Raw genomic sequence first — 23,986 nt, 5'->3', positions numbered from 1 at the left:
CCACTCCAACTACAGGACCCGCCACTCCTTCAGGTGAGTCGACGTGGCTCGACCAATGCCAACGCCACTGGCCTGATTGTCCGCCAACCAAAGTTGGGGAACACGGAGCCGCGTCTGATGACTGGGGTCGGTTTCCCCACAGGCCAGGGAGCGCAATTCAGGCTGATTGCCCTCCGCAGATCCAGAGACGGGAGACATGTCAAATACTCGCATTCTGCGCAGACGCAGAGCTGAGGGCTAGAGGACTTGGGCCCCTGGCAGCCTCAAATTTCTAGACGCCAGTCAAACGGGCCAGAGAACTTCATCTGCAGGCGGCTACCGATCTGGTTAAACAATTTCTTCGTCCCATGTTTGCGCACACCCTGCTGTTCATCGCCATGCGTACCAACCACACGATGCAACGCAATATGCGATCCCAATACCGTAATGCCATTCAGCCTGACGGTTTCTTGTCTCTGGAACCAAGATGCAACAGACTTTGGGTCTCGGTTCAAGGAGAGGGGGTATGGGGAGCGGTCAGCTACCTCTGCTCTGCACCCTTCTTCGCGTCCTGGACGATTGTGGCTTAACGTAGCTCATGTAAATATGGCTGAGGCATGAACAGAGTCCGAGATGAGCTCATGCCACTTGTGTTGTCTGGTCACGGGACGTGAGAGCAGCTGGATCAACAGTCAATCCAACCCGATGGGCTCGCCTGTTCCGCGTCCTGGGAGAAGCAACTGATCCTCCGTCGTCACACATCAGCGTGCATCCTGTCGCTCCTCGCCATAATTGGACATGTCGGTGACGCATACAAGGCCGAGCAGACCTTCTTTAACCTCTGACATTTCGAGGCTCGAAAACGGGCCGCAGCGATGGTCATGTGACAGATGCAGAGACGGCACAGCTGGGACAACTGGCGAGTAAGCTCGCCTGGTTTGCCTGAGCGAGCACAACACGCCTGCATGTGTCACTGCAGGCATGCAGAGCTCGCTGTCGTTCCAGTCCGCAATTAGCAGATGCCGAACCCCAAGGTCTCCGAGCCAGGGTCTTCTCCAAATTCCTTGAGATGGTGGTCTTACACAGCGCCATGTTCGTTTGGGTGTGTGTGGAAGCTGCGCGGCAGGCAAACGGGCGCTGCATTCGTCTGGCACGTGGCTCGGTTCGACCGCGAAAGGATGGCTGCTCATCAACCCACCTGGATCTGCCCAACGGCTTTGCGCCCGCAGCACACAAGACGGAAGGATGAGGTGTGAGAGATTTGTGGCGTTTTTAGTATAGAGGGCAGCGGGCGGGCTTCGGCGGCGGTGATTCGGTCCGGCGAGAAGGCTGCCCTCTCGTTGGCTCGTCTTGTGGCTTGGCTGGGCTTACCCTGTTGTCGTTGATTGGTCCTTAGGACAAGTTGAGAGATGAGGCATGTGGATGCTAGAAGGATTCAGTGATTCAGATCCTGGGGAAGTTGCAACATCCTTCGAGCCCGCGTGACGGGTTGCGGGTGTAGGTGGGTGTTAATTTCGAGACACACTGTTGAGACTACCTAGTACCTGCTTCTGAGGACCCTTGAGGTTACGTTCTGTCTAGTTAAGAGGTTGCTGATGTCGTTGAAATGATTGGGGGCCAAGAAGTGGGATGCAGTTTAAAGTCGTTTATTGCTGGAGGCTCATCTGAAACAGAGTAGCTGAAGACTTTTGCTGCCCCGGCGGATACTTCTTACTGACCGGGAGGGGGAATACACATATTATGTCGAACAGATTCTTTATTTTAAAAGTTTTATCCTCTCTGTCGTACTTATCCCTACGACTATCGTCGTCATCGTCGTCGACCCTATTGTCGTCCATGCCCACTACCCGCCCAGATAGCAGAACTCAATCTAAATAGTGAATATGCGATAACAATTGTCCGTGCCTGTCCGCCTTTGCCATGCTGCCCAGACCTGACTCGAGCACAGGGCTTAGTACGGGACGCACTCGCAGTAGTTACCCGGCAGACTTTTGGTAACAACGTTAGCTTGGACTGTGGCATAAGGTATCCAATCTCTTGAGGTATAATCAACTCACTGGCACAGGTTGTCTGCGAAACCGCCACAATTCTGGGGGCAGTCCGCCGTGCTTTGGCAGGTTACAGCGTAGGCCCCTTGAGAGAAGACGGCCAGGGCGGTCATGGCGATGGAGATGACGTTGACGCGCATGTTGGGCTGGACTTTTGGGTGTGAGATGCCGAAAAGGAGGTGTTGTGTTGCTGTGTGCGTGTTGGTTGGTTGGATAGAGTTGAGTTGAGCGAGTAGGAGTTGAGACGAACTTGTCAAGATATTTATACCGACTGACATCCACTAAGTAATCTGTCCGCTCTACGTTGTGATCGACCCGGTGTCGTGGGCCATCTTGTCTATTAAGGTTTTAGGGGATTGTACTGCTTACTCGCACGTCGGAATCTGATACGAGCGTCGTCTCGTTGTCGTGGTTAATATATAGGAAACAGACTGGATAACCTTAGTGTATATTCTGATTACTCTACTTGAGCGCTTTGGCCAGTTGGTTGTCTAGATTAGTCCTGTCTCTATCCCGCGGGAGACTGTCCCGCGACGGCGTTAGGTGGTTCGGGAAGTGTGTTACCTATTGGAGAAAGCGAAACCGAAGCTGATAACGCGAGCTGTGGGGTGTGCACTGTGCGACGGGCGTAAATTACTACCGGAGGACCCGGGCGCAGAGTCTTGGCATTCTCATACTTGACTCGAGGTAGGTGTACGTTGCTGTGAGGTCGGAGTCGGTGTGTTCTTTTGAACAGAGGCTTGATTTAACCACGACTGGGTAGAGTGGCTTTAGTGTAAGAGGTTCGTCTGATGGGGCACGCCACACATCTTTCGTCTGATGCGGATATGCGGAGATAAGTCTATTTCCCCGGTCTCGACGTCGATCAGCGGCTCTTACAAGCCAGTAGAACCTGGCTGTAGCGCATCAAGCCCGTGTTACGTTTTCTAGCATCGAGACCGTATGCATTGCTATGTTATCGAGAGTCCCATGCAACCATGCGGAGGACCGTGCCCTGTTGAGATCTCTGAGGCCGGTTAGTTGTTCGCCGAAAACAAATAGGAAATTCCTGAGCACCAATCTCCCAGAAGCTTGATGCACACACTTGAGGACATGCCTCGGAAAGATCTTATCAAGTGCCTTCCATTTTGCGGTGTAGGTCGTTTCACCCATAACTTCTGAGATGAAAATATAATTACAGGAAAGCGAAAGTGTCTGACTCGTGCGGCGTTTGACCATTGGGTCGCGGTTGATTGATGTGCCTTAGGAGTGCTGTGAGGGTTTCTTTTCAGACGTTGATCAAGAAAACAGATATTTTGACAGTCCAGAGGTATGACGATGAATAATTGAGGTTGCATCATTGGAAAGGAATACATTTAGTTTCAGCGTCCTTGACATCGAGGCAACAGACTGAAATCGGGTATGGTGCTGTGAAGTGACTTCGATGTTCTGATCCGTGAGACAGACGATAGCAAATGCAAGATTGGAGTCGCTCATGGCCCATATTGGAAGGCATCTGAGAAGTAAAGTTGAAAAATAAAAATGCGGCAGGAATGACAATCAACTGAAGCTGGAAGACTAGCACGGAGCGAAAAAATACTCTCAAACTGAGGAAGGCGGATCTAGTGTGAACAATGAACAATGAGAAGGTCGAAACAAGAACCAAAAGCAAAAGTTGTTGTCTAATAAACGAGCTGCCTCTTGGACACACCATATGCCGATGAAGTCGATCAGAAAAGACAGTCAACTTCGGAACCCTGCCTGAGGCAGACTGATGAAATTCGACGTTGGCGAAGGAACGCACTTTCCTGGGTTGACAACTTCTAAGATAACGTAGCTGAAATCAAAATTTAGGGCAAGCTCCTTCCTTCTCTCAACTCTCACCTTCACATCCTGCGACAAGGCGACTACCAAGATGTCGCCAGCTAGCAGCAACACAGACGCAACCACGACTCCCCCGAACGAGCTTGACAACCTCAGCGGTCAGTCATGATTATTGATACTGATAATTCGTGTTCTCACTGATCCATCATCTGACATAGCTATTCTCGAGTTCCGCGTCAAGCACGCTTGGCGAGTGAACAATCAGGGCAAGCACGAGGAGGCGGAGGAAATGGCCGCCAAACTCCTGATGGAGCCCGCTCTGAGCTCAGTCCACCAAGGCTGGATGCATCTGCTGCTGGCGGGATCATCCCACGACTACGTCCACCATGCCAATGAGGCGATCCGTCTGTTCACCGAAGTCCTCGACGAGAACAAGCCCACGGCGACACCTCATGAGCTGGACTGCATGACCAAAACGCTTGAGAAAGTGAAGGATGCCCAGAGACAGGCTCTCAGCGACAAAAGCGCTGCTGACCGAAAGTTTGCTAAGGCACTGTGAGTATCACCTTTTTCATTGGGTTTTGACACACTATTTCCATTTGTTCTGGCCTTGTTGCTGCTAATCGTCTTTGCTATCCAACTGAGTCCCCATCAACCTTGCCATCCCATTACTCATCATAGCGCTTTCGATGTCTTCTCCATGGTTTATGTTTTTCTTCTTTGCTTGTATCCCAATGGTTTATTGTCCTTATCCTTGGTTGATGTCTTCTGTCGGCCCCGTCCTCTGTTAGCTTGGTCTTCTGTCGGCTCTGTTCTCCATTGTGTTTGCTTTCTATCATCCCCGTCCTGTCGTCCTCTTCCTTGCAGTCTGTGGCCTCCGTCATCTATGGCCTCTGTCGCCCATGATCTCTTTCGTTATTGGTCACCTTCGTCGTTGTCGTTTGTCTTTGCTACCCTTAGTCCCCGTCATCTTGATCATCTCTGAAGTGAACATGACTCAGCCGTACTAATGACCTATGATCCAGTGCTGCGGGCAAAACGATGACTGTTCTCCACGATGATCAGATGAAGGGGCCCCAGAAGTTCGAGGACGACCATCTCGCTGAGGCTCAGGACTTTGACCAAGGTGGCAACCTCAACGTTGGTGCTGGCGGTAGTGGTGCTGGCGGTAGTGATGCTGGCAGAGACGGCGGAAACAAAGACTCCCAGGAAGCCATCTTTCCCGCGTCCAGTCAGAATGCCCCTGAGACTACCGCTCGCACCTCACAAGGTTCAGCTCTGGGTCGTTCGCAACCAAACGTGGCTATCGAGAATGATGAGTACGATATGGGTGAAGACACTGAGCCTCTTCCTCCCATCTGCAGATTCGGCGAGGGGATGAGCTAGATGTGTCCCTATAACTCGACGCCAGCGGAGATCAATGAATTTTAACCCCCGAGGCCATGTTCTGCGTCGCTTCTTCTTGTGTGTCCAGCATTCATTACGTGCTACATCAGCCTGAAGTGATAGGAGTAGACGGCAATGGAGATGTGCAGTCTGCGCTATTATTCTCTAAATTTTAGCTGTGTGAAAGTCTTGGCTTCGTGCTGTCCACGCACGTCTATTCCGATCGTCTATCTCCAGTTGCTTCGGTTCCCTCTTCATCCCTTTCACTCTTGGTCTTCTTCTTCTCCCTCTTGAACAAGTACGCCACGGTGGCCGTGATGGCGGCCTGCGCTCCAAACGCAATGGTGCTGAAAATAAAGCCCTTCCTGAACTTGGGCGCGTCAACCTGAGGGTATGTCAAAAGCGGCACCCACGCGTTGAAAGCGTAGCCCAGTGAGTTCATGATTCCTATGACGATAGCTCTTTCTTCCGCATCGGCGCCGCAGATTTCGTTTGCCCAACTCATGCTCAGTGGACCGTATGGCACGGAAGCACGCTGAAGCAAGAAGGCGAACCATTTCAGTCCATCGGGGATGTTCCAGATTGCCAACAGCAGAGCAGCGAAACCTCCGAGAAAGGTGGAGATGGACATGATGCTGGCGCGGTGACGGATAGCGTCAGAGATGATGGCGAAGGAGACCGTGAGGACGAGCTGGATTGCTGAGGCTGCTGTGGGGATGATGTTCTGAGTTGCGATGTTAGCTTGACGGAAGTCCACGACATGTGTTAAGCTTGACTCACAATCTTCTCGACAGACTCTCCCTTGGATTTGAGCCAAAGTGAGAACGGGTTGACACTGCTGGAAGGTCCAATGTTGATGAAGATGATGTACAGAATCGTGAGGTAGTACACATGCCATCGGCCTGACTAATTAGCTTCCGGTGCCATTCGCTCGATCATGATGCTAGCTTACCGAAGATGCGCTTGAAAGCTGAAAGACCAAGCTTAGTACGAGGCGCACGCCCGACGGCATTCATACGGTTCCGTGCCATCTCTCGGTCCTAAGATTGTGTCAGCTACCACTAGTTGTAGAAAACGTGTTTGATAGACTTACTTTCTCATTTAGATAGAACGCCCTTGTGTTTTCTGGCAGATCTGGAATGAGGAAGAACCCAGCGATGCAAATTGGCAGGCTGATGATTCCATCCATGATCTAAACTCGTATTAGTGCAATCCAACAGTCACAGTCTCATTCGGAACACTCACAAAAAGCCACTTCCAGCCCGTGAGACCGTGGACACCATTAAGCCCCTTGTACACGCCAGCCTGCAGATAACCCGAGAACATGCTCGCTGCCGCGGAGGAAGCATGAAAAATACATGCCCTCTTGCCCAGCTCAGACGGCTTATACCACGATCCAAGAATCGTATGCGCAGCTGGGTAAAAGATCGACTCGGCCAAACCCACGAAGAATCGAATCACGATAACATGATTCGAAGTCTTGGCCGCCGCCAGACAGAACGTCAAAACAGTCCACAGCAGCTCGCAGGACGGCACCCAGATCGACGGGCGCACCTTCGTTAACACAATCTGCGAAGGGATCTGTCCCACGACGTAACCCACAGTCCACGCCGTGTCGACCAGGTTCAGCTCATTTCCGTTCATGGCCAGGTCCTCCTTCATGCCGGACACGAAAGCGTTGCTGATGTTGGTCTGGTCCAGGTTCTTGATGAAGTATCCGAAGCTGAGCATCGTGATCAGGAAGACATCCAATTTCTGGATGAACACGCGCTCCTCGTGGGAGCGTCCCGGCTCGTAGTCCCAGACGTAGGACCACCATGGTGCCTTCTCCTTGCCGTGCGGTGACGTTGCCGAAGTTCGGTCGGAAAAGGACTCGTCGACCGCCAGCCCCTTGGGGGACTCGCCCTCGTGCTCGGACGGCATCTCGAGCAGGGGCGTCACTTCTGAGGGACCCAGGGCGTTAACTTGAGAGAACCGTGGGGAGAGAGTTGTTGAGAGAACGCAAGAACCACCTCAGAACGACCGAGAGTGATTTCCAAAAGTTTTATTTCATGCTGATCATCTTTTTCAGGGTCCCGTACCGAAATTTAAGTACCCGACCTCGGATTCCGATATCCTAGCCATCGCGCAAGAGCTCAGGAGACCTGAGTACGACTTCAAAGATAGCAGTCTTCGACCGCAGACTGGCTGTCAGACGTCGAGAGTGGGTTTGGGACGGGTCTGAGGATGAATGATGTGCTGCGGCGGGTTGGTGATTCGTCCACCCTTGGCGTGGGGTGTGTCGCCATCGCGGGGTTCGCTGTCGTGATTCGACCAGCGCGACTCGGTGGCCCCTTTAACGCCGTTGTCTGGGACATCTGTTAGCGACAACCCCATGAGATTCAGCTTTTAAGACACCGATGTGGATCGGTCTTTGGCTTACTGGGGAGTAGGATTGGTAATACGGTTTATTATCCGTGTTGGGCTTGTAGCCGGCGAGATCCGGGTCGGGATATATCCGTGTGTTTCGGGGACTTGGCCGGGTTGCGCGGCTGCTAATCACGTCATTCGGGGCCGGAAGACGCCATCGCCATCCCCGTCCCCGGTCCGTCTAGGCATACCGAGAGACGGTCTGAGGACCTCCATGGTAATGTGAGAACCGGGGCCCCGCGATTTGAATCGGATCACGGAGTGGAGCCACGGAGCCACCATTGCTCCGCTTTCTCCGACCCAGCGGCAGCGCCGGTACCGGTTGAGCCGCCGTCTTGGCACGGGTGACGACCCTGTGTGTGCGTCAAAGGGGCAGGCAGGACGACGATAGCAACAGTTCCACCGCGTACAAATGCAAGAGCAGATAAGAACCATTCAAAGTATTGTTCTCGTTATATTGTACGACTTTCACTTGAACCATCTGCTATCAATGTGTCGCTCAGGATTCGGCTACTTGAATATCAAGCTTTGCTTATCAGCTTAAAGTTGCGGAAATGGCGCCGCTGACCGTATGATCTCAGAGTTTGCTATGTCATTCTGGATGATGTCGTAGAGAAACACGTTGTGGCCCTTCTCCTTCAATGCGCCATTGTGCTTCACCATCTGAATCGCACCCTGCAGATGCCGTTGCACCCACGGAATATTACCGAGAAGAATCTGCCATTTTTTAACACTCCATAAATGAACACAACCTAATACGCAGTCGAGGTAACATACCTCATCTTGTGCTAGGAAAACAGCTACCGTAATGATGGAATCACTAATTGGAGATTGCGTCTCTAGGGTGGATATGGCTTGCATGAGTATTTGCGCGCAGTCGACTTTGTACTGCAGAGCCAGTTGAGCATAATGCGCCCCCTGTTGTGGGAGGCAGTATGACAGGTGCCGACACGTCACAAGAAAGAGGCCGTTTAGACCGCTGATGCTGGTGGCTGCCAGCTGTACGAACTCCTTGCTTATGTCTCGTGCACTGGCTCCCGGAAGTCTGCTCTGATTATATTCAAATGTCGAACAGGGTACAACGTTGTGGGCATCTATATTGTTTAATCCGGTCAAAATATGCTCTTCTAGTTCGTATCTTATGTGCAGGAATGACCTTGGGAAGTGTAGTATCTTTACAATTAGGCGAGCCACGGGTGTAACTTACAATAATCCAGTAGGAAGTCTTCTGTCGGACTGAGGCGCCTCGCAAAACTGGCGAAGGGGTCTCTCCGGCCATATCCCAGGGGAGCCATGGGGCCCGAGATGACAAATACTTGGACTTCATCTGCTTTCCTTGCAGGAGGCTGACTCCCATTACAGTTATTGCGACTTGCTTTGGTGGCCTGGTATTGGATAACCCTCTGGCGCCGCGTCTTGGCGTGCGCCGCCCGAGCCGCATGGGAGTGAACTCGGCGTTGCGCCTCGGCCGACTTGGCTCCAATGGTGGACTTCTCATGTGAATGGATGAATTGAATATCGTGACTTCTTGTTGCCATGATGATTATTATTCCAGGAGTCCGTTCAACAGCTTGGATGGGCCCCCATATCTTGGATTTTAGGCCTTTCACGATGTGTCGAAAATGAGGCTCGGATAGTTTGTCAGCAAAACCAGGTCATCTCTCCCTTCCTTTTCGCATTTGTCATCACAAAACCTGGCCAATAACTCGCTTTCTCATCCCTCTCAATAGTCAGCGACTGCTGATGCCAAGGCTTGCGACTTCCAAAAAAGGAAATTGGAACTCGAACCACCGGAACCGGCCCGAGATGCAACTCCGGGTATCGGGGTTCTTCACCCGGCATCAAGAAGAGTTTTAACCTATGTCCAACCCCTAAACGCCGCGTTCCCGTATAACTGGCTGGTTACAGAAGAAATCGCCAAGGCGATGTCCTTCCCGATGTAGAGTAGCCTACGTGACCGCGCTCTATGAGAGCTGCCTCACGCGACTGTTCTCTGACTCGAAAATCAATATAAATGCACACGTTAACGAGAGCTTTCAAGTCCAGGCCACGACTTTGTAAGGACCAAACATACATTCAAAGTTCACATTAAGCTATCCACCTCCATCATCCTTCATTGTCATGTCTCTCCCCGAAACCGTAATCCCCCAAGGCTCCTGGGTTCTCATCACCGGCGTTACAGGCCACATTGCAACACACACGGCCAAACAATTTCTCCAACGTGGCTTCAAAGTCCGCGGCTCCGTTAGAGATCTGGAGGCCGCCAAATGGCTCACTCAGGACGTCTTCAAGTCATTCGCGGACCGCGGTGATCTCGAGCTTGTTCACGTCCCAGACCTCGGCGCAAAGAACGCCTTCAACGAAGCGATAAAGGGTGTCTCAGCCATCGTTCACATCGCGTCGATTCTCTCATTCTCCAATAATCCCAAAGAAGTCATTCCACCCGTCGTCGAGAGCGTCACCTCGATCCTCGATGCCGCGGCTCGCGAACCATCCGTCAAGTCATTCGTCTACACCAGCTCCATCGCCGCCGCAGTGGACATCACTCCGGGAGCAAACGCCCAGCACGCGGAACCGGATGCCTGGAACGAGAAGGCGGTCGAGATTGCCTGGGCTCCGCCGCCACACCCCGAGAACCATTGGCACATGGTCTACCAGGCTAGTAAAGTCGAGGCGGAGAAAGCCGTATGGGAGTTCGTGAAGAAGAACAACCCGCATTACAACGTCAGTGTTGTCAGTCCGGCGACGGTGTTCGGTGAGGCGCTTCACCAGAAGCATTTGCTGTCTCCGTACCCCTGGCTCAAGAATCTGTATTACGGAAACGCGGAGATTGGAGCTTTGTTCCAGGCCAGTACGTAATATTCCGAAGATCCAAATCCCTTTTAGACCGCTAATCACGACGTATGCAGTCATCCATGTCGACGTCCAAGATGTTGCGATCCTCCACGTCGCCGTGGCGCTTGATTGCGATTGCAACGGCGAACGGCTGCAAGCGTGGGGTGAACACTGCAACATGAATGACATACTTGCGATTCTGCGGAGGGTCTATCCGAACAGGAACATCATGGACGACTTCAATAATCAAACAAAGCTGAAGGTCACGGCTGAGTCTGAACGGCCTTTGGCGTTGCTCAAGAAATGGGGAGGTCAGGATGGTTGGACATCACTTGAGAAGAGTGCGATCAATGAGATGGAGGGCGTTCTGAAGTGGTTCCCCGAGGTTTGAGGATGATGTAATGTGCCATACTTGGAGGATAAATAGCAAGATACAGATCAAATTAGAAAGACCCACAGCCGAATCCAGTGCACGCTCTCCGTCTTCCGCTCAACGCTAGAAGCTTCACTTTCGCATGCGACTGTAGATCGCTGCACGCAATCCTTTCAGTACAACGTGGGCAGCTGTTGGAATCTTTCGACACTAATAACTCGTGTATCTTATTCGGTCTCCGTAATCCGTGGTTTACTAGAAGAACTTATCAAGAAACCATGGACGATGACATGAGAAAATATGCTATTTCGCCCGCGTTTCCTCACTCACCGGCGTCTGGCAATAGGTCACAGGTGAGCCCAAAGTATAGTTACTCAGCTTGCTTCCATTCGTATATCTTAGCGCACCCAACACAAAATATCTGCTTTGTTCTGATCAGAACTTGATTTCTGTTTGTATACTTGTTCAGAATATGGACCTCAGAATATGTTGTTGAAGGCCCATCTCGGCGGTTTCTTCCAAAGGCAACATTCAGATCGAGGATATAAAATCGAGAAACATCGCAACAAAAGAAATCAACAAACAATGTGATGGATGACGATCTTGAGCAGCTAGGTCTTTTGGTAACACGCTATCAAAACCAAGACGACTCTGTGCGTTGTTGAGCACTTCCAGTTGAGAGTGATTCTTGGCTTTCTGCATCGTTTCTGGCGCTTTAATGACATGTCGGAATAAGCGCGCGACGCCGTGTTAGCTGTACCTGTTGTCTAAAGTTCTCGTGCGTTCAACAATTATCCAGGGAATTCTCGATGGTGCTACTCGTGGCGCCGAAGCCATTGGGATGCTTAAAACTGTGATTGAAGACATCGTCATTGGCCTCTTGTTGATTTACTAAGTCGGTTTTACTTTAATTGATGTCTTCAATTACAAGCCCCCGGCCCTTGATAGCAGGATATGTCCGTCCTCGGTAAAAGACATAGTGGTCGGGCAGACACCAACTTCGCCTAGGAAAGAGGGGAATGAGCTTGCCATATAAATAAGAAGTATGCATTTGAGTGGCTTAGAGACACACCCAGAATTACTCGCTTCTCTTATTCCCTTTCTAGTTACCGCTGCCACATGATCAATCAAGATCGTAGTCCGAAGCCTTCAGAACCCAATGCTAAGTTAGCTTTCGGTAAGTCTCAGAAGTAACGATGCCACCCCCATTAGTCTTGGAATGTTCATCGAGAATATCCCAAAACCGCTGTCCAGATTGTGAGAGACTCTACCTACCTATCAGTAAGGTAGGTCACAGCACTCGATCTGGTAGGACATGTAAGTATCCTGTGCCGAGACGCATGAACAAAAGCGACACAATCTGGAGCCATTGCTATCTGCTGGTGAGACTTGACTCCAGCATCCTAGATTATCATTTATAGCAAAATCGATGATGTGGCAAAGCTTGTGCTTGTCGAGCAGCATGATCAACGCACAACACGCCAGAGGCATCGTCTACATCGTTTAAACGGGCAGGCCATTCACGCGGTAACTTTCAGCGGCAAGACAGATCGTAAGGGCCCTCTCCCACGACTTGAATCAAGTCGAAATCTCGAGTCCCGTGCCCTCAAGTCTGCCCTCATGACAAGCGCGAACCCCGGCACCTCTAACCTGTGCCGTCACCTCCGCAGCATCCGCCCTCATCCTCCGCTTATTCGTCCACGAATATCAAAGAGAAGCACGATGTTCTATAGTTAATAGCCGGAAGACAGATTACTGGGCGCGGGACTAGATTAAGAACGCTCCAGCCGTGGGTTCATGAAAGCGCTGATGACTCTTGCGGCTACAATCCTCCAAAAGCTGGACTCTATTGATTGTCGAGCGGATTGCACTGCTGATATCTCGACGGCATAATATACTTGTGTGGTTATTTAGTGTGACGAATGTTCATTGCAAGAAGCATGCTAGCCGTTCCTAGGCACAGCCTTCGACCGCTGACAGTGAAGAAGAGCATGTTATGCGGTAACATGCAGAGGCACATGCCACGCCTCACGCTAATCAACATCGTGACTTGGTCATTTAGGCCGGTTCCGTGTGTATGATAAACACAACAAGGCCGCTTGCCCTAGCTCGAATCCGAAACCAAGAAACAGAATTGCTTGAGTACTCCACGTTTCGTTTCAAGTTATTTTCGGTACTATTCACTTGAGCGTTATAATCAAATCATCAGGCACCGATGCTGATTTGTGGTTGATATTCGCGCTTCCTCGTCGTCCGTATGCATCTCTGGCACGATATTCTAAGCTCCAGTTTGTATACGCGGAAAAGGTGTTTGGACACTCTTCCCTGGAAGTCAGACCTTAACATGAATGATTTCTCTCTGTGTTCTACGCTGACTCTGGCCCCGATCCTTCGCAGCCACCATGAGCGATTATTGCCCAAGAAGAAAAAAAGAGGATTGTCGCACGGCGCGTCGACAGAGAACCTAACGGATGCTCATTATATATCATGCCCTCAACTCTCATGTCTGAGGCCCCTGTTACTTCAAGCTCATCAAACAGCTTCATGATGCAGCCCGCGTCACGGCCATACCAAACCCGCGGCAAGATTTCACAAACAAGTTCTCAAAAGCTGAAACCCATGTTCAGCTCTCTCGCCGCGAGAATAGAGTACTGAAAGCAGCACAACGAACAGTTCTTCCCATCCAGGCAATCAAAAAGAAGTCCTGTCCTGCAGGCAATTTGATGGGAGACTAGTTTGACTTCCTCTAGCCAGGCACTCATCTCTACATACAACTCGCAAGCCACTCCCACCATCCACTCCCTCATCTTCACACAAAAGCCAAACCGTAGCATCGTCGCCATCCATCATCATCGTCTGTTCCAACTCGGCGTTTATTCCGTTCTCATTTTGCAGTAAACCTCACACCAATCCTCGATACCGAAGGAATCCACATATTTCAACTCAATACCCAATGTGCTTTCGTTATATGATGCACTTGGAAATACCGACGTTCGGAGCAAGGTCATTGTCGGGCTTTGTTTCTACAATGAATGAAGAACCGAGGAATTTATAGGCGTCCATACCGAGGGCAAGTCACATTCACCAGCAGGTAGGCACGATGTACCCCGCGAGGAAGTAAACTCCGGTGTCGAACAAACACATAATGTCCATCGACCGTCCTCAGCCTGGACCAAACACCAACATCCACATCATCTCACACACCAGTCATATATCACTTTGGATCATGGAGCACTCATTTGAGGTATTAAAGGTCCTTATATTCCCGTCCCTCCCACTATGCAAACATTACTCATCATCACGCCTGCACCAAACCTCCACAGTATTCTACACCACACCAACAGCCTCAAAGCCGCGATGCTCTTCTTCTATCTTCACCAATTCATCTCATGGAAACAGCGCACCGTATGCCTGATTCCCATCTCTGCAGCAAAAAAAGAGGTAATTTGTTCATCATCGAATTTTAATTCTTTTTTTGCCCAGTAGTCGGAGAAAAAAGTGTGTCGTCATCCCGTCATCCCTGATTTGCCCATCCCATTTCCCAAAAAGGGTTGCACAGTTTAAAGAAAACACCTTGCTGCTGCACGCGCGCAAAGGGGGCTGAAAAACAAGAAAGGGGCACAGCATGAAATTAAAAACGCCTGTTCCCCGCCCCTCCGTATTTGTGGTTTCCGCCCAGCCTGTCCCTAATTTCCCGTGGTTGAAGAAAAATAGAGACAAAGGAAAGGAAGGAAACCAGTCAGGTTTCGCCGTTCATACAAGTAAAAAAAGGTGGTAGTAGATACAAAGGGAATAAAACAACACGAGGGTCGGTGGGAACGAATGACCGCTGTCAATGCAAGAAAACGCCGTAGGTATGTAGAACGCCTGAGCAGAACGACGAATGTGGTCTAGAGAAGCGAAGAGGAAAGGATGCCCAGCAGCCATCGTCAGTGACGGGGGGTCGGCTCGGGTTGCCAGCCGTTGATATACGCCATCAGGCCCATGCCTAAGATCACCACGCCTAACATCGAGGCGTAGGGAACCCCGGCCATCAACGCCTGGTCCTTGGCCAGCTTCCCTGGCGGTATTGAGAGCGGCGTGATGGTGTTGGCACGCGACAACGTCGGCTTGTCGCTGAGGTCCTCTGTCTGTGTGGCTGAAGGAGTCGACTCCTGGGATCCGTCGGTCTGGACGATCGAGGTGGTTTTGCTGCCGGCTTCCGCGGTGCCATTGGTTCGTCCGCGGGATCGGGAGCGTGCCTTTTCCTCCGCTGCAGCCTGCCGGGCCTCCTCGTCTCTTCGGATCTGGGTGACCATTTCGGCAAGGGTCTTGCGGTCGGCGTCGCGTTCCGTCTCGGCCTTTTCGCACCGCTGCCTCCAGGCGTCCATCTGCTGCTTCAGGTCGCTCATCTCTGACATCATAGTATCGATCTTGATCTGGAATCGAGCGGCGATGTCCTCCGCGCTTTCGGGCGCCGGCTCCTTGGCGACGGAGTCGACGTCCGTCATTTCAACGTCGGGGGATTCTGAGACTTCACGGGGAGGCTCAAATGCTTCCTGCAGGAGCGTTTCGGTGTCGGACTCCTTGGGCGCACCGTTTGCCTCCTTGGCCAAGGCACTGTCCTCGAGGATCTTAGCCATGTCTTCAGCCAGCTCTCTTGCCTCTCGTTCCTTGCGGAGCATATCCTCCAAGTCGCGAATGCGAGCCGTCTGCGAATCCAAATCCTTCTTCGCATTGTTCAGCGCCTCCGTCAACTGAATGATCTGGTGCAGGTTGTCGCGTCCGACTGGCGAGGTGGTGCTATTCGCGGCCGAGTGCGTCTTTGGCCGTTCGGTGGTGCCTCGCTTCAATGAAGGTACGTCAGGCTTCTCGGGAAGAGGTTGTTGAGGAGGAGGCGCGGGAGGATCGGAAAATCGCGTCTTGCCGTCGGAGCGGAATGGCATGCCATTGCCGTTGGGTAGCTGCTTTGCAGGCTCTGGAACATCGGGCTTCTCAAGGTCCTTCACGTCCTCTTTGCTCAGCAGGGCGCTGATAAACTGGCCGGTCCGGGTGAGGTCTTGGGTTTGGAGTCGTGCGCTGCGCATCTCGTTCTGCTTCTAGTTAGCGTCTTGCGCTAGATTATGTCAGGCAAGTACTCACGTGTAACCGCTTGACGATATGCTCAGTGGTGATGGGGGTCAACAAGAATCCGCGCGCGGCTCCTCCATTCGCAGGCATGCCGTTCATTTGTTGGGCAGGCACCATACGCCCATTGCTAGCCATCGACGCGTTGCTACCTGCCCTGCCGCGATAGGGCATGGGTTGGGGCGCCGGCATCATCATGCCACCGTTAGCAGGGTCTAAATCTCCAAAGCTCATGTCCATAACATTGCTGGAAGGGCTCATGAAGCCCGCATGTTCGACCTTGGCGGCTACTTTGTGGTGGACGACGGTCTTCTGATCCTCGCTGACAATATCAATGCCGAGTTCGAGATGGTCGCCGGTCTGCAGTTCGTGCGGTTCGGATTCACGGTTCTCTTGTGAAAGGCGCGTACCATTGACGAATGTGCCGTTAGAAGACTTGACATCTCGGATGTAGATCTTGCCCATACGATCGGCCCAAATTTCGGCGTGCTGCCTGGATAAGACTTTGCTGTCAAAGTACCCATTCGTAGCAGTGGGAATCGTCTTCTGGTTAGTCTGCCGGCCGATGCGAAGACTCTCTGGATAGAATGGAACCGAAATGGTCTTGCGCTCAAACGTGCCATTCAAAGACAGCAAGTAGAGCACGGGCTGGCCGTTCGGCATGGGATCGCCCAAGGGCCTCGCGCCGAGACCCTGCTGCGACATCATTTGCGGCTGGCCGGGTGCCGACTGCAAAGAGGTGGCCCCGTTGACGCCGTTCATGGGGCCTCGCATGACGGGCCTGCCAAAGTCGCCCTGGCCTTCAGGTTTGCCGGCAGGCCAAGGGGCCTTGGGCTGGGGCCGCTTCCTGGAGGCGGTGCTCCAGGAGCTCATATCGGAGTTTGTAGACGCGGGAGTGCCATTTGGTTGAGAGTTGTTGGTAGCAACGGTGGTGGTTGAGGAGTTTGAGGAGGTCGAGGAGACGGAGGAGGATGAGTTGCTTCGCTGGAGCGTTTTTCGGGGCATGAACATGCCTCTGACGTCTTCTGGATTCATCGAATTCAGACTTTGCCCGCCATTAACGTTCCATGCCGGCCGATTGAGTTGCTGAAAGCTGGGAGGGCTCGCGACGGCAGTCATGAGGGGTGGGTGTGCGGTCGTGGTGGTTAACGTGGTAGGACAAAGGACGTCGGACTAAGGGGCAGGCGATGGCGATGGAAGGGTATCGATGGCAGTGGTGGCAGTGGCAGTGGTAGGTGGTGGTGGTCTAGGGACGCCGGGGTCGGATTCCGTCACCATTCGCACAGCAGCCCTCTGGGTATCTCAAAAGGTCGGTGGTCGCTTGCAAGAAAATGGGGAGGTATGGGATGTCGTCTCGATGAAGCCACGGTCGGAGGTGGGAAGGGATGAGGCTGCGCTGGCAGGAAAAATAAGTCAGCGATGATGTCGCGGCAAGGATAGGGGTGGACAGCCAATTGGCGCGAGACAGCCGGTCGGGTACGAGGCCTCGGGGGACTGCGGCCGTTTCCTGTAGGCAAGAAAAGCGCAAGGGGTGTCTGCTCGACGTACCTGCAATTGAAAGGGAGCGGGCTTGAGGGCTGGTTGGGCAGCTCGATCGACGATAAGAAGACGTGCTCGGTAGGGGAGGTGAAGTTGAATCTAGGATTTGGGAAAGAACAGAGTCTCGCCCCCGTCTCGCTAAGCGCTTAGCGGGTGGTGTGCAGTTGCCGTTGCCGTTGCCAGTGCACGCACGCAGACTTTGGTTCGCAGTCGCACCTCACTCAGCGCTGCTGCTGCACCGGGGACTGGGAGTGGGAGGGGACACTGAGGGGACGGGAGGAGGAGGAGGACCAAACAGCAGTCGGAAACACGCGCCGGAGCCGACCTGGCCCATGAGAGTGAGAGAGGTGGAACGGCGGGCTGGGTGGACTGGGGGGGCTCTGGGCGCTGGGCTGAAGCTGCGACCGCGACTGGAACTTTTCTGTTTTAATTCCCCTTCTGGATTCAGCACCGCACAGGCCCCGACGGCTGTCACCGTTCATGCACTCGCTCGTGGATCTGCAGCGAAGACGTCGAGAAGGAAGGAAAACACGCAGAAAGAGGAGAGAGAGGAGCGAGCGAGGGAGTACAAGAGGGATGCTGACTGACTGCTGGTCTGACGACTGGCTCGTGGACCGGGCAGATGGCCTTGTCTAGGCTGCTTGCTTGCTTTGCTTTACAGTGCACCTTAGCACCCCGTCAGAGGATCCCGTCCGGTCCACCTGCCCACCCTTCTCTCACTGCGGTTGCTGCTGCTGCTGATTTGGCGCTGGACACCTCAGCACCCACCAACAGAGAACCTTGGCCCACGTGACACTCCCGTCTTCGTCACAGTGAGGGCTGATGTCATTTGCGGGCAGACAGGGCGGTGCGGCACTGTGGCTCGCACTGCCTGTCCGTCACACCACCCGACCCGGTCGGCCACCTGGAGATTTTCTGGTTCCAGGTGGCCTGTGCCTGCTCGAGTGCGGGTGACCGTGCCATCGTTGTCGATAAGGCGTTGCAATAATAACCGGCCAATGAGATGTGGACAGACCTAGCCCCACCATCTCTTTTGTTTTTGCCGAGGAACTGCCGTACCCCGGATTGGATTCGTCCAAAGCTCAAGTGGCGCCGGGAGGCTGCAGGAAAACGCTCCAGCAAATTGGGAGAGCTCGACTCCACCAAATATTCAGGCCATCCGCAGCACCACCAACATCACCCACGATTCGAGGTTGAGCACTAGCACAGCTTGACCCTTTGCGGCAATTTCTTCCTTTTCTCTTGAGAATACCTTCGAGCTCGTCTCCTTCTTCACAATGCCTCCCGTTCCCCAGCAACACGCCGGCGCCATGGGCCCCTCCATCGCCGACAAGCGTACGATTTCCCCTCCAGCCTGGTGGAGCTTGCGCTGACCTTTCGCAGTTAAGATGGGTGCCCTCATGGGTGGCAGTATGTCAACAATGTCTCTAAGATAATCCCGGACGAGAACTAATCCAGCAATAGCTGTCGGAGCTGTCATGGGCTTCGTCTTCGGTGCGCCGCCGCCTCACCCCCCTCTGTCGCGTTTTCTCGACTGACCACCCAAACCCCACAGGCTCGGTCAACATTATGCGCTACGGCGCCGGCCCCAACGGCATTATGAGGACACTGGGACAGTACATGGCTGGTTCCGGGGCAACTTTCGGGTATGCGCAGTCTTACCTCCCGTTGCGACAAAGCTAACACGGCCCAGCTTCTTCATGTCCATCGGTAGTGTTATCCGATCCGACTCCGCCATCGCCGAAGCCGCCTACCGCAACATGCAGCGAAGACCGGTCCTCGTCTACGGCCCCGGGTCCGACTTTGCGAAGCGCCAGCAATAAGCCGACTGCCACCGAACGCAGACCACTGTATACCAAGATGTAGGAGAAGGCCCAAGGATGTGATGCTTCCACACCGGCATCAAGAAATATTTGTATAATAGGTGTATCAGGCATATCACGACTACATGAGAAAAGTTACATCTCTTCACAAGTGTGTTTAGCAGCAGGGTGATGGCTTACGGGGCTCATTGCGCCTGCGCAAGCAGGAGAAGCCGCTCTCTGAGGGACGCTCAAGGAGCCTTGGTCTGGGGAACCAACGAGGTCGCCAACACTATTGGCGGTGCTATCGCAGTTCCACATGCGCAAGACACAGCTGTGTCAAAGCAGACTGGACATGGTTGATGCCGCTTCTTTGGTGATATTGGCCCTGTATCCCAAGTCAGTTGCCTTGAGGTTGGCAACAGACATATTCCAACGTTCAAGTGAACACCATGGACAGGCGGCGCATCAGACGCACCACCCAGCCTGAGCCAGGCTATCAAGACGTTGCCAATGCCTTCAATAATCCAAACAAGAGTCTTCTCCAGTATCCTTGTGACCGTTCCTGCGGTCCTCGTCTCCGTCGTCCTCGTCCCTATCATCCTATCCGGTAATCATTATGCCATTGTATAGTGAAGCTCCATACTAACACCAAAGCTGACACCACTGCATCTCAGACGTCGAATCGGCCTCCACATCCAAATTTTATGACTGCAGAATAAGCTCTTACCGTTCTGGGCTCAATTGTCGCGACACACTTAACCACTTCAATGGTGGAATTCCGCAACACATGCATGGCTTACTCATCGCCCACACTCATTGGACTCCAGTGATGCAATGAAGCTGGTTAGACGGCGTCGGTATCAATCCATGTCTGGCTTAGCCGTGGCCAAGGTGCTTCTCAAAGATCAATGGCCAATCAGTCATTGTAGCTGCACGATGCAGAGCCTGCAGCCTCTCTCTCTCTGTGGCTATAAGTACGGGAAAAGCTGTACGGCGCTTACTATTTTCCTGCTATCATCCGGCATTTTGAACCGGTCTGTTGCTTATAGATTCCTTCAATAATGGTCTGGCGGCGACACTCTTTGCTGGCAGTTCTGACGACATTTACAGTCACAGCTATGGCTGATATGTTCGACTACATGTGCGGACAATACTCATCTCCAATTGCCGTGGAAAGACAATTAACCGATGGTTAGTATCGTTGGCGGCGGTACCGCTGGCTTCAAGCAACAGACGACTGACATGCTTCTCGGCTACGTCGACCCGGCCTCCCACGGCACCGCTGGGCCCAATGTCAACGAGTTCCCACGGCTACATGGCCCTCTTCTGCAAGACGCTTGAGAATCTTGGCCTGGCTGTCAGAAGTGACCCCCGAGATGTCAAGGCTTTGGGCGGATACGTCGACCTGCTCAATATCGACGGCGTAACGCGTAGCTTCGCTGCCAATGCGTACCTCGGCCCCGCTCGATGCCCCAACACTTGATCTTGATACCCCTCCCTTGGGTTAAAGACCGGCAAGACAGGCTTGGATGAGCAATACCGCCTTCTCATTCGCGACCTCAAGTCAGAAGCCATAGCGCAAGAACTCACTATAGAGGGCGGCATATCCCCTCAGTTGTCCTCCGACACGACGGAGCTCTTCTCCGCCAACGCTCAGGGGAACTATCCTTCTAATCTCGGCGTCCTGGAGCACCCCTTCTCCAGAGGCTCCGTCCACATCCAGTCACTTGTTTATGCAGTAGCAGAGCTAGCAGCAGACTTTCTCAAAGAGGCAGAGTGTACGACTTAGACATTATCACCTATGATCTATATCCCGACTATCTCTACATATTACGTCCAGCGGTGAAACCAACCTGATAAAGTATGCCCTTCTACAAAGCCAAGGCAACGGCAGCAACACCCGCCGCGGCCATCCACCCAACAGGTCCAACCAGATTACCCCCGCTCACGGCCGTCGGCGTCGCACTCGGGCTCGTCCCGGTCCCGTTCCCGCCCGTCGTCGCGTTTGCCTTCAACTCCGCCACGCCAAACTTCAGCGCCTCAGGCTGCGCGCCGTCCCAGACGGTGTAGTACCCTTTCAGCAACGGGCCGCCAAGCACCCAAATTGGCACGCTGTCGCTAATCGGCGTCACGGGGTTCAAAAACAGCGTCTGACAAGTGCCGTTCTGGCCGGGGTACTCGCCGAGGTTGAACTCGCCACGCGGCACCGTAACGTTGACCGCCTGCGCGCCGAAGCCGAGCGTGAAGGTCAGCTCGGGATCCAGCTTCTCTACGACGTCGCAGGGCGCGCCCCACGCGCCCAGCGGGTCGATCTGCGTGATCTCAGGCGAGATGGCGGCGTAGATGTCCTTGGCGGTCTGGTAGTCCGGCGCCTGCAGGAAGGCGGTGCCTGTGTCCACAAGGGATACGCCGCCCGGGAACGCGGCGCCGTTGGCGGAGGAGTTGGTGACGGTCTTGCCGTCGACGAAGAAGGACGGCTGGTCGATGAACCAGCCCATGCCGGCGGCGCTGACGGTCATGTTGAAGTCGATGTACTTGATGTCGCCGGTGTAGCGGGCCGCGTTGACGCCGCCGAGGGTGATCTCGCCCAGCGGCGCGCTGGCGCCGTTCACGTCCGAGTTGAGGAAGATGGAGAAGCGCGGCTCGGGGACTTCGCCCTGCGCGGCGAGGGTCCAGAACCAGGTGGAGAAGGAGGCGTTGGTGACGACCTCGGAGAAGTGCGAGAAGCCGGGCGGGCCCATGCCGAAGATGCCGTCGATGGGCATCTCGTTGAAGGCGTCGGCGTAGGTGTCGCAGAGGAGGAAGGTCTGGTTGGGCACGGTGTGCCCCGCGAGGGTGACGGCGTCGGTGACGACGGTGCCGGAGGCGGGCTGCGCCTCGGCGTAAGGGATGGACTTGCCGCCGGTGCCGAAGGAGGTGGTCACGTTGTAGCCCGGCAAGGGCGAGAAGGTGTTGGAGGAGGCGCGGGTGAAGACGGACTCCTGGGTGCAGGTTGTGCAGGAGGAGGAGGGGAGGACGAGGTCTGTGGAGCCGGTGTCGAAGGTCACGGTGCTGTTTTCGGCGTGTCAGCCGAGTGTGCGTATCAAAGATGTGGACTTGGGTAGAGACTTACAAGTTCTGTGGCGGGGTGCCGACCTGGACGGTGCCGTACCACTGGAGGTCGTAGTTCTCGAACCAGTTCGTGAGGGAGACGGTGCTAGTCGAAGACCGCTTCATCACGTTCGTCTTGGGCTTCAGACCGGCGGGCACGCGACGACGGTTTTGGAGCGTGATTGTGAGGGGGTCGGCGGTGACGGAGCGGCTGAGCGCCGCGAGGGCGAGAGTGCCCGTGAGAGTGTCGAATCTCATGGTGCCTTGGAGGTATCGATGATATTTATTTGGTGTGGATTATGAGATGGTGATGGATGTCGATGATGGGAGAGGTCGTCTTTCGTTGTGCGGACTAAGCTTTAACTTATATACAGCGCCATGGCTGAGAAGCATCTCGGCTTTGCGGCATCAATATTACTCAAATACAGCCATTGTCCAATCCCACATCGTCAACAATAGTTTCGCGATGTGGGCGGGAGAAAACCTCCAGGCATCAGCCTGACGTGACAAGGGCCCTTCCAGCCTAGAGGCTAATACAACACACGCAATGTTGAGATTGGGGCTGAAGCCTGAAGCCTGGAGTTGTAAGTCGGCCGCATCACCAACAACACCGCGCCCTGGCATAGGGCTTCCCCGGATATCTGGGAACAAGGACTCCACCCGCGGCGGCCGATCCTAGCAGTTATGGTGGTATGGAACCTAGATAAAGGCTAGTCCCGTCAGACGCACTATGAACGGCTCAATTGTGCTGCGTTAGCTCACCAAAGTCCCAACGCTAGTTCGACCTGCGCTGGCTACGGTCTACCATTCGTAAGCCGCGCTGCGGTTGGTGCCGCAGGCTGAAAGTGTTGGCTAGGTTCGATTCGTGTGTTTGGTGGGCGGAGCGAGATGCCTGGTAGAGGCGCGAAGGATGCACCTTTGCAGTGTGCATGCAGTACAGGGCTGAGCATGTTATGGTGTTTCTGGTAGCTGCACGTCTCGTATGCTCGGAAAGCGGTGGGGAACGGTGGGTAATCTAGCTATTTGGACCCCAAAAGCTTGGCTCGTGAGGCAAAAGAGAGATGGGAGCGAGGGGAGAGGTGAGGTTGAGGTGTCGGGGCTCGTTGGGTATTTCGAAGAATCTTGGGACAGGGGTGTGTTCCTCCCGTAGGGCGACCGCCTCCCTGGGTTAGCATCTCTCTGTGATATGTGATGGGTGAGATGAGATTTGATTGGACTTTGGTACGAACTTCTTTGTGTGATGATTCACGCGACATCAACCACGATCCATGGTGATGGTGTAGCTGAGCTGGCTGACTACACACTCTGTGAGGCGCTGCTGGTGAATACTTGCCTTGATCTATTGATGCTCCATGTTCGAAATTTGTAAATCTGACAAGCATAGACGACGAGCATTCCAATTCTAGTCAAGCGCCAGCGGCTATTATGCTACATAGATAGCTTTGCCGGAGGCGTGACTCACGAGGCATCAATCACAGTCCCAAGCTCGGACAACAAGATGAGCAACTTTTCAAGGAGTTTTGCTAGGTGTTAGTTAGCTATCCGGGTAGTTTTCTCTACAGTTCTAAACGTAGCGCATCTACAATTCAATAAGAATAACAGCACTAGAAATA

The 23,986-nt window shown here is 53.4% G+C and overlaps 7 protein-coding genes across 7 annotated transcripts; 3 read left to right on the top strand and 4 right to left on the bottom strand.

Annotated features, from left to right (window-relative positions):
- Positions 1 to 3,921: 3,921 nt before the first annotated feature.
- CGCS363_v011823 (uncharacterized protein) lies at positions 3,922 to 5,216 on the top strand (the record flags this gene model as incomplete). The annotated part of the gene is made up of 3 exons (XM_036643672.1): positions 3,922 to 3,988; positions 4,049 to 4,385; positions 4,856 to 5,216. 3 exons carry the CDS (start codon positions 3,922 to 3,924, stop codon positions 5,214 to 5,216), a joined length of 765 nt encoding a protein of 254 aa, XP_036491186.1.
- A 214-nt stretch (positions 5,217 to 5,430) lies between these two features.
- liz1-4 (Pantothenate transporter liz1) lies at positions 5,431 to 7,139 on the bottom strand (the record flags this gene model as incomplete). Its single annotated transcript, XM_036643671.1, has 5 exons — positions 5,431 to 5,940; positions 5,997 to 6,118; positions 6,169 to 6,256; positions 6,310 to 6,408; positions 6,462 to 7,139. The coding sequence occupies 5 exons, from the start codon at positions 7,137 to 7,139 to the stop codon at positions 5,431 to 5,433; spliced, it is 1,497 nt and encodes a 498-aa protein (XP_036491185.1).
- Positions 7,140 to 9,746: 2,607 nt separating this feature from the next.
- Positions 9,747 to 10,851, top strand: terH-0 (NAD-dependent epimerase/dehydratase terH; the record flags this gene model as incomplete). The annotated part of the gene is made up of 2 exons (XM_036643670.1): positions 9,747 to 10,476; positions 10,535 to 10,851. 2 exons carry the CDS (start codon positions 9,747 to 9,749, stop codon positions 10,849 to 10,851), a joined length of 1,047 nt encoding a protein of 348 aa, XP_036491188.1.
- Positions 10,852 to 14,762: 3,911 nt separating this feature from the next.
- Positions 14,763 to 17,058, bottom strand: CGCS363_v011820 (Uncharacterized protein; the record flags this gene model as incomplete). The annotated part of the gene is made up of 2 exons (XM_036643669.1): positions 14,763 to 15,905; positions 15,955 to 17,058. 2 exons carry the CDS (start codon positions 17,056 to 17,058, stop codon positions 14,763 to 14,765), a joined length of 2,247 nt encoding a protein of 748 aa, XP_036491187.1.
- Positions 17,059 to 17,241: 183 nt separating this feature from the next.
- CGCS363_v011819 (uncharacterized protein) lies at positions 17,242 to 18,441 on the bottom strand (the record flags this gene model as incomplete). The annotated part of the gene is made up of 3 exons (XM_036643668.1): positions 17,242 to 17,335; positions 17,488 to 17,577; positions 18,347 to 18,441. 3 exons carry the CDS (start codon positions 18,439 to 18,441, stop codon positions 17,242 to 17,244), a joined length of 279 nt encoding a protein of 92 aa, XP_036490155.1.
- Positions 18,442 to 18,755: 314 nt separating this feature from the next.
- On the top strand, positions 18,756 to 19,301 carry MGR2 (the record flags this gene model as incomplete). The annotated part of the gene is made up of 5 exons (XM_036643667.1): positions 18,756 to 18,813; positions 18,862 to 18,888; positions 18,943 to 18,972; positions 19,034 to 19,124; positions 19,172 to 19,301. 5 exons carry the CDS (start codon positions 18,756 to 18,758, stop codon positions 19,299 to 19,301), a joined length of 336 nt encoding a protein of 111 aa, XP_036490156.1.
- Positions 19,302 to 21,154: 1,853 nt separating this feature from the next.
- Positions 21,155 to 22,631, bottom strand: PEPE (Embryonic pepsinogen; the record flags this gene model as incomplete). Its single annotated transcript, XM_036643666.1, has 2 exons — positions 21,155 to 22,334; positions 22,396 to 22,631. 2 exons carry the CDS (start codon positions 22,629 to 22,631, stop codon positions 21,155 to 21,157), a joined length of 1,416 nt encoding a protein of 471 aa, XP_036490434.1.
- Positions 22,632 to 23,986: the final 1,355 nt, after the last annotated feature.

The sequence above is a fragment of the Colletotrichum siamense genome (assembly GCF_013390195.1).
Source record: "Colletotrichum siamense strain Cg363 chromosome Unknown KSG_Cg363_contig08, whole genome shotgun sequence".
NCBI lineage: Eukaryota > Fungi > Ascomycota > Sordariomycetes > Glomerellales > Glomerellaceae > Colletotrichum > Colletotrichum siamense.
Note: the sequence above shows the minus strand (reverse complement) of the source record. Positions and strands in the feature narration are given on the sequence as shown.